A 13,824-nucleotide genomic window follows, 5' to 3' on the forward strand; every position below is an offset into this window, starting at 1 on the left:
CACATTTTGACTGCTTCCATATGGTTTTTTTCTATGTATTAGGTAGAGCTGCTATGTCTCCCAGCCTTGGTAGAGCTGCTTCATGTAGTGAGTATCCTGTAGGGCCCAGTGGAACAGTCTCCTCAGTCACCTGACCTGGGCATTCCAGGTGTGCCCCTGTGTCAGCTGTCCAGCTGTAGTTGAGACTTGATTGCTGTTGGCATCACTGAGAGCAATTGACCCCCAGGACCATCATCTGTGAGGACCAGCTGTGACTAAAGTGGAGGAGCTGCTGTGCATGACTCAACCCTATGGAGCAGGACTTGTTTCAGTGGGGCTTTGGTGCTCACCAAGTCCATCCCTTTAGTGTATTTCTCATGGAGGTGGTAGGGTTGTATCTGATGTTGTCTGAACTTGTCCACTTGGTGCACTGGTTCTGAGGCCTCCCAGGAGGTGCAAGGTCAGCCACCACCTGTGCCCTGCCTGAGACTACCCAGCACAAGCTACAGGGTGATCTGCAGATGGCTGCTACTTGTGCTGGGATTGGAGGCGCCCAAGGGAGGCCATGCTGCAAACCAAGGCTGGCTGCTGCTAGTTCCAGGCCTGGGGCCACTTAGCAAGAGGTATGGAGTACACAGTGGCCAGATGCTGCTTGTTTGGGATATTTTAAGAAAGTCTGAACCATGAGGCAAGAGAGGCTATTTGTATGGAAAAACCACTGGAAAAGGCTTAGGGGGGCCTACAAGTTGGGTGGGTCAGGGTCTCAGGTAATCATCAGGGCTGGGAAAACAGTGTGAGCCAGATTGATGGAGTCTTAGATATGCCAACTCTGGGGGAGGGGATCTCAGGAAAGAAACAATGGCCTCTGCCACACTTTTGTCTGGCAGAAAGCTGCCCCCCAGCTCTCACCCTGGTGCCAGACACTGCAATTTCTCCCCTGTATGTCCCTGGTTCCTTTCAAGCTGCTGCCCCAGTGCTGGAGATCAGATGGAGTGAGTCCAAGAAAATCCATGCACAGGCCCTTTAGGAAGAACTGCCTGAGACTCCAGCAGCCTCTGTCTTCCTCAGCCTCAATCCCCACTAGTTTTTAGAGCCAGAAGTTATGGGGACTTCTCTTCCTGGCACTGGAACACTAGGCTGGGAGGCTTTCTCCTCAGGGGGGACCTCCACAGGTGAGATCCCCTCCCAATTTTTATCTCCCTCACATGGGTGTGGGACCAGCCTGTTCTGCATCTCTGCCCCTCCTATCAGTCTCAATGTGGCTTCTTCTTTAAATCCCTAGTTGTAGGACTTCAATTAAGCTAGATTTTAGGTGTTTCTGAATCATAGTTGTTCTATAGCTTAGTTGTAATTTTGATGTACATGTGGGAGAATTTGAGTACATCATTTACCTATGCCACCAACTTGACCAGACAACTAAAGCAATTTCATATTGGTGACAATGAATTTATATTGCAATAAATATGACCCATTTTAAAAGCACTTGGCTTCTCAGACACTGATAGAGAGAAACAGATGACTAATTTCATTTGTAATATAATTATTATAGGTATTTATTGAGAATCAAAATATCTTTAAAACAATGCTAGAAAAAGAGGGAATGAAAAGAAAAAATTGCTAGCTAATTTAGTTATTTCTCAAGTACAAAATTAATGGATGGTGTCTATAAAAGAAGGGAACAGGTTGTATATAAATGTTATTAAAAGGCAACCATTAAAAATATAAAAGCTTTCCTAAATACTAAAAGAAACACTAAAGAAAAAGAGAATAGAGCACATGAAAGACTTTATGTACATGTGTATATATGAAAAATGCACATATATTTCAAAAAATAACTGAGATGTTTACTAATACTAATTCTCCAGTTCTCCAACATCAACTGAGTGTCTAACAATTCAATTCTGACACTAGCCATCTAAAGCTAGCTCAGGGCCCAAAAGTTAAAGCTTCAGTCTCACCAGACTGCCTCCACTTTAGATGCCAGTAACAAGTCCCAGGGGCCATCAGAAACAAGTGACTATATATTCAGGGTTTTTCATAACTCCTTCCTCAGTTTTGATAATTCACTATAACTCACAAAACTTTAGGAAAACATTTTGCTTATGTTTACCAGCTTATTATAAAAGATGCAACTCAGAAACAGCCAAATGGAAGACACACATAGGACAACGTAAATGCCCATCAACACATTAATAGATAGAAACAATGTGGCATGTACACATAATGGAATATTATTCAGCCTTGAGAAAGAAAAAAAGCCTGCCATTTGTGACAACATGAATGAACCTGGACGACTTTATGCTAAGTCAAAGAAACCAGACGGAACAATAAATATTTTATGATCCCAGTTTTATGAGGAATCTAAAATAGTCAAACTCATAGAACCACAGTATAAAATAGTGCTTACCAGGGACTGAGAGGAAGGGAATATGGGGAGGTACTGTTCAAAGTGAATAAAATTTCAGTTATGCAAGATCTATAATTTCTACACTGTAAAACAGAGTTTATAGTTCACACTATTTTTTGTATAAGTAAATTTTGTTAAGAGGATAGGTCTTATGTTGAGCACTCTTACCACAAAATAAGAAAATATTTTTAAAAATGAAGGTGGTAGAACTTTTAGAGGTGATGATTAGTTTATGGATTTAATTGTGGTGATTGTCTCATGGGTGTATTCTTATCTTCAAACACTTCAATTTGTATACATTAAATATGTACAGTTCTTTGTATGTCAATTATATGACAATAAAATGGTTTATAGAAAACAACTAAACTTCTTTCATACATGTAGGACTTCTCAGATTTTCTGTTTGTTGTACTGTACTTTGGTAATTTATATTTTCTAAGAATTTTCTATTTCATATGGATAATAAAAATTTATAAATAAAATGCTTTTAGTGTCTAATATCTTCAGGAATTATAACAGTGTTCATATTTCTTTCTAGATAAAAATTATTTGTGCCTCTATTTTTTCTTCAACCATTTCATAATGAATTTATCAATTTTAGTATGTCTTTTCAATGAAAAACCTGTGGCCTTGTTGATCCTTTCTATTGTAATTTTTCTTTCTGTCATTAAATACTAATCTTTACTGTTTTCTTCTATATATTTTATTTTGATTTAATTTGCTCTTCAGTTTTAACTTCTTATTAGATGCTCAGGTACTGATATTCTGCTTTCTTTTTTTCTAATATATGCATTTAAGACAATCAATTTTTCAATAAAGACATTTGATGTTATATTTTTATTGTAACTAATATGAAATTATGAACATGCATCCTGATTTTTAATCTGTCCATATGTTATCAATATATTACTAATTAAAATCATATAAGGATTTTCAAAATTTGTGTTAGTTATTTTAATTTAAAGTAAACTGTGGTTAGATAATTTGTTGTAATGATGAAATATTCTACATCAATTGTTAAAATGTGGCTAATGTAACCAATGAATCATTTTTTAAATTTTATTTAATTTTAATAAACTAAAATTAATATAACTTTAGTATAGCAATTTTCTACCGATTTATGTTACATGGAATATATTTTCTTTTTACTTTTATCTTCCCTCTATGCTTATATTAAAGGTGTATGTCAGAAAGTTGACTGGATAGAAAATATAAAATATATACATATATAATTGAATAATATACAGACAAAAAATATGGAAATCATGTTACAAAGGGTAAGATTTCCTTCTTTTTTATGGCTGAGTAGTATTCCATTGTGCAAAATATACCACAGCTCTTTTTATCTACTAATCTACTGATGGACACTTGGCTTCTTCCAAATCTTGGCTATTGTAAATAATGCGGCAATGAACATAGGGGCGCATATATCCTTTCGAATTAGTGTTTCAGATTTCTTCGGACACTGGAGAGTATCATGCTAAGTGAAATAAGCCAGTCAGAGAAAGACAAATACCATGTTATTTTACTTATATGTGGAATCTAATGAACAAAATAAACTAACAAATAAAGTAAAAACAAACTCATAAATACAGTGACAGCTGTCAGAGAGGAGGGCATTGAGGGCTGGGTGAAAAAGGTGAAGGAATTAAGAAGAGGGAAAAAACCCTCATAGATAGACAACAGTCTGGTGAGTACCAGAGGGAAGGGGAGAGTGGGGGGAGGTAGAAGAGGGTATGCGGGGGGTGAAAGGTGATGGAAGGAGACTTGCCTTGGGGTGGTGAACACACAACACAATATACAGATGATGTATTATAGAATTGTACCCCTGAAACAGATGTAATTTTATTAACCAATGTAAACCCAATAAATTCAATTTTAAAAATGTAAATGTAAAAAAAAAGAAAAGAAAATCCTGCCATTTGTGACAACATGGATATACCTAGAGTGCATGTTTCATATTTGAATTGAAAATTATTCTATTTATATTTAATATTATTTGTTTGAGTCAAAGTCTATCATTTACTTTTTTCGTGCTATTTGTAACTATAAGTATATTTAAAACCTTCTTTAAAATTAAACATATATTTTTTTATTTTTCCACTTCCCTCCATCCAAGGTTGTTAATTCAATATTCTTTAACTATACTTTCAATATTGAGGGAAATACTTTCTTAAGTATATGATTGTCTAACCGCTATGCTATACACCTGAAACTAATACAAAAATAATACTGAATGTGAACTGTAATTGAAAAATAAAATTGAAAACAGAACTGGGTCAGAGGAATAGAGATGCTATTTTGGGAATGATGGTACCAGGTACAATATAGTTAAAAATTTGGTAATTTCTCATAATAATTAGTGATGAATACCATTAAATACGTGTTGATAATGGATTGTGCTTTTTAGAATTTTTCTAAGATAGTACAAATGAAATAATAAGGATATGAGGAAAAGCAGTATTTAATGCCAAGATTTAGCAATGTTGTTCTAAAATTTAAATTTAAGATACTTAACAAGCATAAGTTTGCAGTGTTTGTGACTGAGATGGAAACAAATTAACTGCAATGGTGGTTAAGCCTTTGTAGAATATGAAAACGATTTCTCAGATACATTCGAAAATGAACAATTTAAATGACACACGTAGAGATTATTTGTCCTTTCAGCTAGAGCCCAAAGTCTCCTGTATTCTGGAGGCGTATGATGAGATAAACTGATTTCAAAATAGCCAAAGTGTGAGAATTTCCTGTTCAAACCTTAAGTGACACATTGATATTTACTTTTTCCACTATTACTTCACTCTGAGCCTTCACAGGGCAGTCTGTGGAGGTGACAGGTATTGTTTATTTTGGTCCTGAATTTATGTTTTTAAATTCTCCTTTTATTACTCAGGTATAGCAGTCCTTTTTTATGAGTCACCTGGCCTCCCCAAAAACGGATGCACAACTTTCTGGCTGACAGAAGGTATGTGTCCCTACTCTCCTGTTTCTCTACCAGCCCATCTCATCCAGTGGGAAAAAACAAAAGCTAGATGCAATGCAACTGAGGGACGATTAATATACAACCAAATCGAAGTGGAACATTAATGTTTTTATTTGAGTAATTCATGGTAAAAAGCAACCATAAAATATAAAATATATTGAAATATTTCTTAAAGTGTTGAAATTATTGCCTATAGGAAATTAATCAAGTGCATACATACATGCATGATTGGGTTTGTAAATCAAAATAATTTAAAGTGAAACCCATGAATATCATGGCAAGGAATAATTAGTTTTGGATTTTATAATCAGTACAAGGGTTTGTCGGGGGGGTGGTGTTTGTTTTGGTATAACAGTATATTAATTTATATTTTGCTCAACCTTTCTAAATAGATACTTAAAAAAGAATTCATTGCATGATGAAGGTCAGACACAATTCCTTATTACTTACTTAGGTTGAATAAAAGCAGCTTGATTTTTACTAAAAATCAGGATGAAGTAGCTTCCGTAAAATGCCAAACTAAACTTAATTATAAACAGTCAAAGTGCTATTTAAAAATTTGAACAAACATTGCAAAAAAGTTCTACTATACTGATTAAAGAGACTCTGGCTTATTGAATTATTTTACAGGGTATAACTGATCTGAATCAGAAATAATAACCTACAAATTGTGACTAAAATAATAGTTAAGGTAATTCACATTTATTGAGAGTTTATGTGTGGAGTGGAGTGCTAAATTTTACTTGCAATATATCTTACATACTATTTCCACTTTAGATGAGGAAAGTAGGTTACTTAACACTGAGTAAGTTTTTAAAGGTCATGCGTAAGTTTCAAAACCAGAATTAATTCCTGTCTCTCTGACTACAGAGTCATTGACTGAATTATTAAATTACATTATCTGCATGATTGCAGTTGCTTATACAACTAAAGTGACTTTCACTGACTTTCACAACCAAAGGATCTTTCTGAAAGTTTGAACCAACAATGTTATTCCATAAATGATCTATACTTGATCATCTTATAGGTTCATATCATGTCCATTAAATCAATTATCAATTGTTTTTATAAAATAATTATTTAAAAAAAATCTTTTTCTTGTCCTTTTATTTTCATTATTTTTAAGGTTATAGGTAAGTTTAATGTGTCATGTAACATTTTCCAACATATAAAATATTTATTTAAATTTTTACTTATTTTTCAGAATGCCTCAACCATTCAAAATAAAGAACCTTTTGGTAACCATTTCACCAAATAAATGTAAGTCACTAAATAAATATAATTCAGTGCAAGAAATTAATATATGCCAACATTATTATTTTCCATCTTTAGAGCACTTAGTCTTTACTATTGGATTTCAAAATTATCATAAATATTGTGTCTCTTTTTTAAATAAAACTTAATTTCTAAGAGAGTCATTCTAATGGTGTCAAAATATTTCTGTGGAACTTGACTTTCAATTAATGAGTATGTTATTATTCATGTAACTCTATATTACTCACTAATTATGCCTTTTTTTGCTTTAATAAATATATCAACAAATGCAGAGTATATTTTAAGAATGTATTTTACCACGAGACACTGGTTGAAACCTCTAAGGAATTTAGAAGCAGAGCTTTATATTATTCTTCAACTGGAAAATGAGCACACTGCCAGCCCTCTGCCCCTCCCAGTTTTCCTGTGAGGGGTCTCTCGAGTGCATGCAGCATTTATTTGTAAGCACACCGAGGGCAGAGCGCAGGCTCCGACACCAGCAGCTGCGAAGATGAGTAAGGAAAGAGTAACCTACACAGAACTGAACTTGGCCAAGTATGCAAAGACACAACGAATGAAACCTAAGCGCACCAAAAGCTCCGTGCCAGTGACTGAGCAGGAAATAACCTATGCAGAATTAAACCTTCACAATGCTCCTCAGGATCTGCAGAGGAATGACCTGCATGAGCACTGCAGAGGTAACATTCAATAGACACACAGTGTCACCGCTCTGGGTCGTGCGGCTGGGCTGCAGAGGTGGGGGGAAATGGTAGGAAATAAGCTCACAAAGTTTTCTTTTGTACAAATCAGAACTTGAAGTTGTAATACAGTATTTCAGATGAAAGCTCAGGGCTAATTTTATTCGGGCATTGATGTAAGGTATAGTCTTTCACCAACAACTCATGGAGCATTGTATTTACTGAAAATGCCACAGTGTATTGTGAGAGGAAGATTACAATGCAGGGTATGGGCTGGGGTCCAAGCTTATGTATATGATTCTCTGTGTGTAAGCTGTCTAAACAATGGTCTCTCTCTCCTTTCTCAGTGTTTCCTTTTCTCTCCCTGCAGATTCCCCATCACCTCCAGAAAAGGTCATTGCTGGGATCCTCGGAGTCATCTGCCTTGTCTTGATGTCCGCTGTGGTAACAATAGCTGTTACTCCCTGTAAGTAAATTTTAAAGATTATACAGACGTTTTCACCTTAATGATCATCAGTGCCTCTAAACATGTCATATTATTTTGGAATAGGACTTTCATTTTAAAGTATGCCTTTAGAATAAATGTGGAATGGTTATTCTGAACTTAACAAAGGCATAAATAACAGAATATTTTTAAAGAGTATTTTTACATGTAGTCATATATTCTGATTTCATAACTCAAAGACATGCTTTACGAGTCTGAAACACCTTATAAAGAAATACAAATTCATATTGAGATTGCTTAACCAATATTGTAAGAGATGGTGAAGTTTGGTCCTTTAGACTTTTAAAATATTTTTTCCCTAAATCTTTATTACATTATTACTTTTTCTTCATAAATTCAATTTTATTACAGATAACTTGCATCCTAGACAATACAACAACAAACTTCAAACTAAGAAACAAAAATTATTATGATTTATTTAGATTAATTATTTTTAAAGAATTACTTCCATTTCTATAGCTTCTGTAATACTGGAGAAGACCAATTCGACCCAAACAGCAAGGATCCAAAGAGGTACACAATGATTTTCAAAGTTTTGATATTAGCAAAGTTTATATGTTGTCTCTGTCTTAGGGCTTAAATTTCCTACTGCTATAATATAATGAGACACAGAGTATAATATAAAGAATTTTACTATTCTTTAAAAGTACTTTCATTCATTGACTTTTACGACAAGGATAGAGTGGATATTTTTGTTTGTGTGTTTGCTTTACAGGGGCACATAAATTAGGGGATATCGGGCTGACCATTCTCTGTGTGTATGAGTGCATTTTGTTTTATATGTACCAGCCTGGGAGGATGTATGCATATATTATGTACCTATATGTTTATACCTATGCAAGTATGTAAGTTAATTTTCATTTTTAAAACTTAAAATTTCTATTGGATAATAATTCACAATCTTTCTTTAGCACATAATTGTGGTCGTTGTCCACTGGAGTGGTTTACATATTCCAACAGTTGCTATAACGTTAGTACTGAACATAAAACATGGCGTGAGAGTTCGATGGCCTGTGCTTCCAAGAACTCTAGCTTGCTTCATATAGATGATGAAGAAGAAAGGGTAAGGTGCTGAACATTTCATATACTTTATTAAGGCTTGTTCCAGTCAATAGCATTTTTTTAGAATTCATATTTTTGTACATACTTGTAGTCATTTTAAGTCTGTATAATATTCCATTGTTTGACTTTATATTTTTATGCCACTAATGCACATCTGCTAATTTCCAGTCTTGCTTTTCATAGAAAACTGAGCTTCTGTAAATGGTTGGTTTCCAAAATACACTTTGCTTTTTAATGTTACTTTATATCAAGGACACTAAACATATAATTGAGCACATTGACGACAAGGGCAGCAGAACCACAGAATCGCAAATCAGACTACAAAGCAGAACCTGCAGTCCTCCGCAGCCCTGCTCCTGCATAATCTCTCATCACTTACCCACTCTGCCGACTTTTAATATCACACAGTGTCTTGGCTTGTCTTTGAACCTCATATCAAGGAAATCATACAGTAATACGTTTTCTTCCTGCCTCTTTTGGCTCCCATATGATATTGTTGCATTTCATCTATATAGTACTTGTCTGCAGTTTGTTAAATTTCACTGCTGAGCTAGATGAATGTGACCTTTTAAAATCCATTCTATCTGATGTCTTTCATTGGGGATGAGTGTCATGGCCTCAGGGGTAAAGAGCCTTGTTGGGTCCATTACTTTTAGTCAGAGGATCTCTTTTGCTGGTCCCACCTCCGACAGCCCCACCCCGATTCCTTTGGTGGCTTCTCAGCAGGTGTCCTGAGGGATCACCCTCGGAGGCTTGCCTGGTGGTGCTGGGCAGGGTCCCCTCCCCAGAGCCCGGGGGGAACGGCTCCCTTCAGCCGCCTCCTATTGCTAGGCTGGGTGTTGGGACGCATCAGGCCTAGGCCGCTTTCTTCTGCTGGGTGAAGATACGAGGTACCCTGTCATTCTGCTGTCCCCTAATGAGGGCCCCAAAGCATTTTCCTTTTCTCTTTCCGCCTTTCAGAGCTCTCCTTCACTTGTATCTTCCACTAGTTCTGGAATTTATAGTTGTAATTAGCAGGGAGATGAGTCTCTGACACCTGGACCACTGGATTCCACCAACACAGAGACAGATCAATTTGGGGCTTATCTGGTTAAAGAATGGTATGGGACACAGAAAACCAAATTTTTGGTTTTCATGTCATTTATTTTCTTAATTACAATCCTCCCCCTTTTTAAAAAACAAAAACCAAAAAACCAAAAACCTGGTATCTGAGAAACAGTAGAAAAGTACATTGATTTAGTCATGCTATCAAATACTTTAAATAAGTATTTAGAAACTTATTTAAAGTTTTGTTAGTTTTGTCAACATGCGTAACTACTAAAGTACATGAATCAGAATTTTCCTTATTAAACTAAGAAGAAGAATGAAAACATTAAACAAATGTTGAAACATTTAATGAAAATATTAAATCAAATGTACAAACATTGCTGAAAGTCTGAGAATATAAAAATGATTTAATATATCTTTTATAAAAGTCTTGAATATACCCTTAGTGTTAGATTAGGATCCAACACTCTCATTTTCTTCTCAAAGTGAAGAATTTTATGAAAGAATACACTATTTGCGTTTACAAATAATATAAAATTTCATGATGATTATTTAAATAAAAATTGTTTATTTTGCCGTAGAAATTTCTGAGTTCCATGTCACCTCCATCATGGGTTGGAGCTTTTCGTAAAAGCAGGGATCATCCTTGGATGTGGATAAATGGTTCAACTTTCAAACTGAAGTAAGTTGTTTTTAAAATGCTTTATAAAAGAAAAATACAAAAAGAAAAATTCAGAAGAGTATTATTAATTCTTTTGCTCAAGCTGATTTACATACATGAAGAATGATATTCAAAGTTAGTGAAACATTGATACAAATATTAAAGAATGGCTGCCCAGTTTTCCTAATAACCAACTCATACTGATATTATATGAAAAATATCAGTATCCATTTTGAAAACATTCTCCTATTGCAGTTACATGGAAAATGCTATTTATTGTCTCATGGGTTGGCCCCATACACTATAGCAACAAAATTATGTATTTTTCTCCATTACAGTGAAGCACGTTTATCAACTGGTAAAGGTGACTGTGGTCTGATGCACCCATATGGCTTCTCATCGGAGAGCTGTGGATCTTCTAAACGATACATCTGCAAGCATAAGCTTTAGAGTTGGGGTTCTGTCGGGTGGCTTTATTTTCATGAAATGGAAATAATATTATGACCATGTAAATCTTCAAATGAATCATATTATTGTTCTAATAATGAAGTACTTTCCATAACAATTATTAGAAAATAATATACACATCCAAAAGGACAGATATCATTACTTTTAACGGCTGGTGTTTTTTGCGCTATGTTATGTTTGTGACATTCAACTTTTCTAAAAGACCACATGTTGTGTGAGTCAATTTACATGTAATATCAGGCATAGCTAGACCCACAGAGGGAGAAAGTAGGTTAGTGGCCGCCAAGGGCTGAAGGGAGGTGGGAATGAGAAACAACTGCCAGTTGGTTCACTGCTTCTTTTGAGGGCTGGATACTTCCTCAATTTTGTTAGTGATGATGGTTGTGAACTCTGTGAATTACTGGAAATCACTGATATATATACTCTAAATGGGTGAATTTTATGCTTTGTGAATTATACCTTGATGAAGCTGTTAATAAACATTTTGGGCTATGTTTGGGACTGCATAAGTAATGTATAAAGATCAGTCACTTTACAGGATTGATTCTCCCAATCAATATCATGCTTTATTCGTCCATGTATTAGGTTTCCTTTCATTTCTCTACTATATTTGAAATTTTTCTATATTGAAGTCTTAAATAAATATGGGCATTCTATAGTCATAATTTTCTAAATGGCATACTTTCTTTAAAACTTTAGGTATTTTTGCTGCTTTAAACATAAAAACAATTGAGGTGAACTGTTGATTCTTTGTACTAATTCTATCATTTCAAATATATGTTTTTCTGTATAGTTTATATAAAGAGTTATTTTATTTCTTTTTCCCTGGTGCAATTATTTCCTTTTCTCGACTTATCTTCATAAGCTAGGGTTTTATTTCCAATGTTGAATACTAAGGACAGTAAAATTCTATATGTATCATTCTCTATTTTAGAGGAACATATTTAAATATTTCATCCTTAAGTATGAGATTTGTTTTAAAGTTTTTTTGTCATACCTTTCTCATATTAAAACAATTCCATAATATTGCAATTTTTCTAATAGATTTTTATAATCAATTGATGTTACATTTTTATGACTTTTGCATCAGTTGGAATGACGTTTTCTCCACATAATGTCTATGAAGTAAACTACATTTATTTCTTTCAAATGGTAAACCAATCTTGCATTTCTGAAATAATGGTTATTTTGTATTGTCCTTTAAAATTCAGTGCATACACTACACTTAGATTAGTGGCTTTTCTTCATTCATGTTCACAGAGTTTAGAACTAGTGCCAGGTTGTTGCATTAAGGCTATGTGGAAAGCATTCCCCTTTTTCTTTTACCTGGAAGCCTTTGGATAAGAGTAGTGTTACAGTTTTAACGTGATTGTTGCTACTGATGCCACTGGAGTTTGAAGAATTCTTTTGTAGGAAAGTTTATAAAATGAACTTGATTCCTGTACTACCCACTAGATATACAGAGGTTTCCATTTGTTGTGCTGCATTTGCATAAATTTCTATTTAATATGAAAATTTAAATGTATTCATAATACAGGGTGGGGCAAAAGGAGGTTTACAGTTGTCCATGTGGAAAATGATACAATAATTAATAAATAATAATACAAAAATAAGCTCTGTGTTTCGAGTACACACAACTGTAAACTTACTTTTGGTCCCCCCTGTATGGCTTTATTATCTGCTTAGTATCTGTATATACGATAATGCTATTCCCATGTTTACTCTAGATAGAAAAGATTTGTGTCTTCTCAGTTTTTTCAAAAGTCGCTTATCAATTTCACAATTTTCACTGAGAATCTCTTTGATCTGCTCATCCTCTCTACTGTAATTTTCTTCTTTTTCTTGATTTGGAATTTTTTGTGTTTGTCCATCTTCATTTGGATTTAATTTCCCATAATCCTAGCTTTTCCATTTTTAGTTTCTTGAGATGCATGCTTGGATGTCTCTTTTTTCAAACTTATTTTTTATGGTTGACACTACTACAGGTGTCCTGGCTTTCCTTACCTTGGCCCACCTCCACCCAGCCCTCCAGGCCCCTCTTCCCCACCCCGCCCAGGCAGTCCCCACACTATGGCCTGTGTCCTCAGGCTATGCATTTATGCATATGTGTCTTTTCGTTAATCTCATCTTGTCCCTTCCCCTCAACTCTCCTCTGACATCTGTCATTATGTTCCATGCATCCATGCCTTGGCACCCATTTTGTTAGTCATACTATTTTGTTGACGACACAAATAAATGAAAAGGTATTCCATGCTCATGTATGGGAAGAATTAATATTGTTAAATTGCCAATGTGACCAAAAACCATCTATAGATTCAGTGCCGGCCCTATCAAGATTCCAATGGTAGAAAAAGCACTCCTACTTACAGGCAACCACAAAAGACCTTGAGTAGTCAAAGAAATCTGAAGGGGGAAAACTAAGCAGGAGGTATCACACTGCCTGATGTCAAGCTTACTATAAAGCTATTGTCCTCAAATACTGTATGATCTCATAAGTGGTATCTAAAAACAACAACAACAAAACCAAACTCCTAGAAAAAAGAGATCAGACTTGTGGTTGCCAAAGGTGGTGGGTTGGGGGAGAGAAGTATTAAAGGAAGGCGGTCAAAAGCTACAAAGTTCAGCTATGAGATAAGTAAGCACTAGGGATGTAATGTGCACGCGACTACAGCGAACACTGCTGTAGGTGATACAGCAGTTCCCCTCGTGTCTGCTGGGGATACATTCATTACAAGACCCCCAGTGGATGCCCGAAACACT

General features: G+C 35.0%; 1 protein-coding gene across 1 annotated transcript in view; it reads left to right on the plus strand.

The window, feature by feature from the left end:
- Nucleotides 1-7,134: 7,134 nt before the first annotated feature.
- LOC308552599 (NKG2-A/NKG2-B type II integral membrane protein-like) overlaps nucleotides 7,135-13,824 on the plus strand; it is a gene marked incomplete at both ends in the record, with an annotated part of 36,234 nt that continues 29,544 nt past the window's right edge. The window contains 6 exons of the mRNA XM_081127811.1: nucleotides 7,135-7,321; nucleotides 7,692-7,787; nucleotides 8,286-8,339; nucleotides 8,738-8,889; nucleotides 10,517-10,617; nucleotides 10,935-11,029. Of these exons, the coding sequence (XP_080983937.1) occupies nucleotides 7,135-7,321; nucleotides 7,692-7,787; nucleotides 8,286-8,339; nucleotides 8,738-8,889; nucleotides 10,517-10,617; nucleotides 10,935-11,029 (685 nt within the window). The remainder of the gene's footprint in view (nucleotides 7,322-7,691; nucleotides 7,788-8,285; nucleotides 8,340-8,737; nucleotides 8,890-10,516; nucleotides 10,618-10,934; nucleotides 11,030-13,824) is intronic.

Source organism: Miniopterus schreibersii, assembly GCF_964146895.1.
Source record: "Miniopterus schreibersii genome assembly, chromosome: 2".
Taxonomy (NCBI): domain Eukaryota; kingdom Metazoa; phylum Chordata; class Mammalia; order Chiroptera; family Miniopteridae; genus Miniopterus; species Miniopterus schreibersii.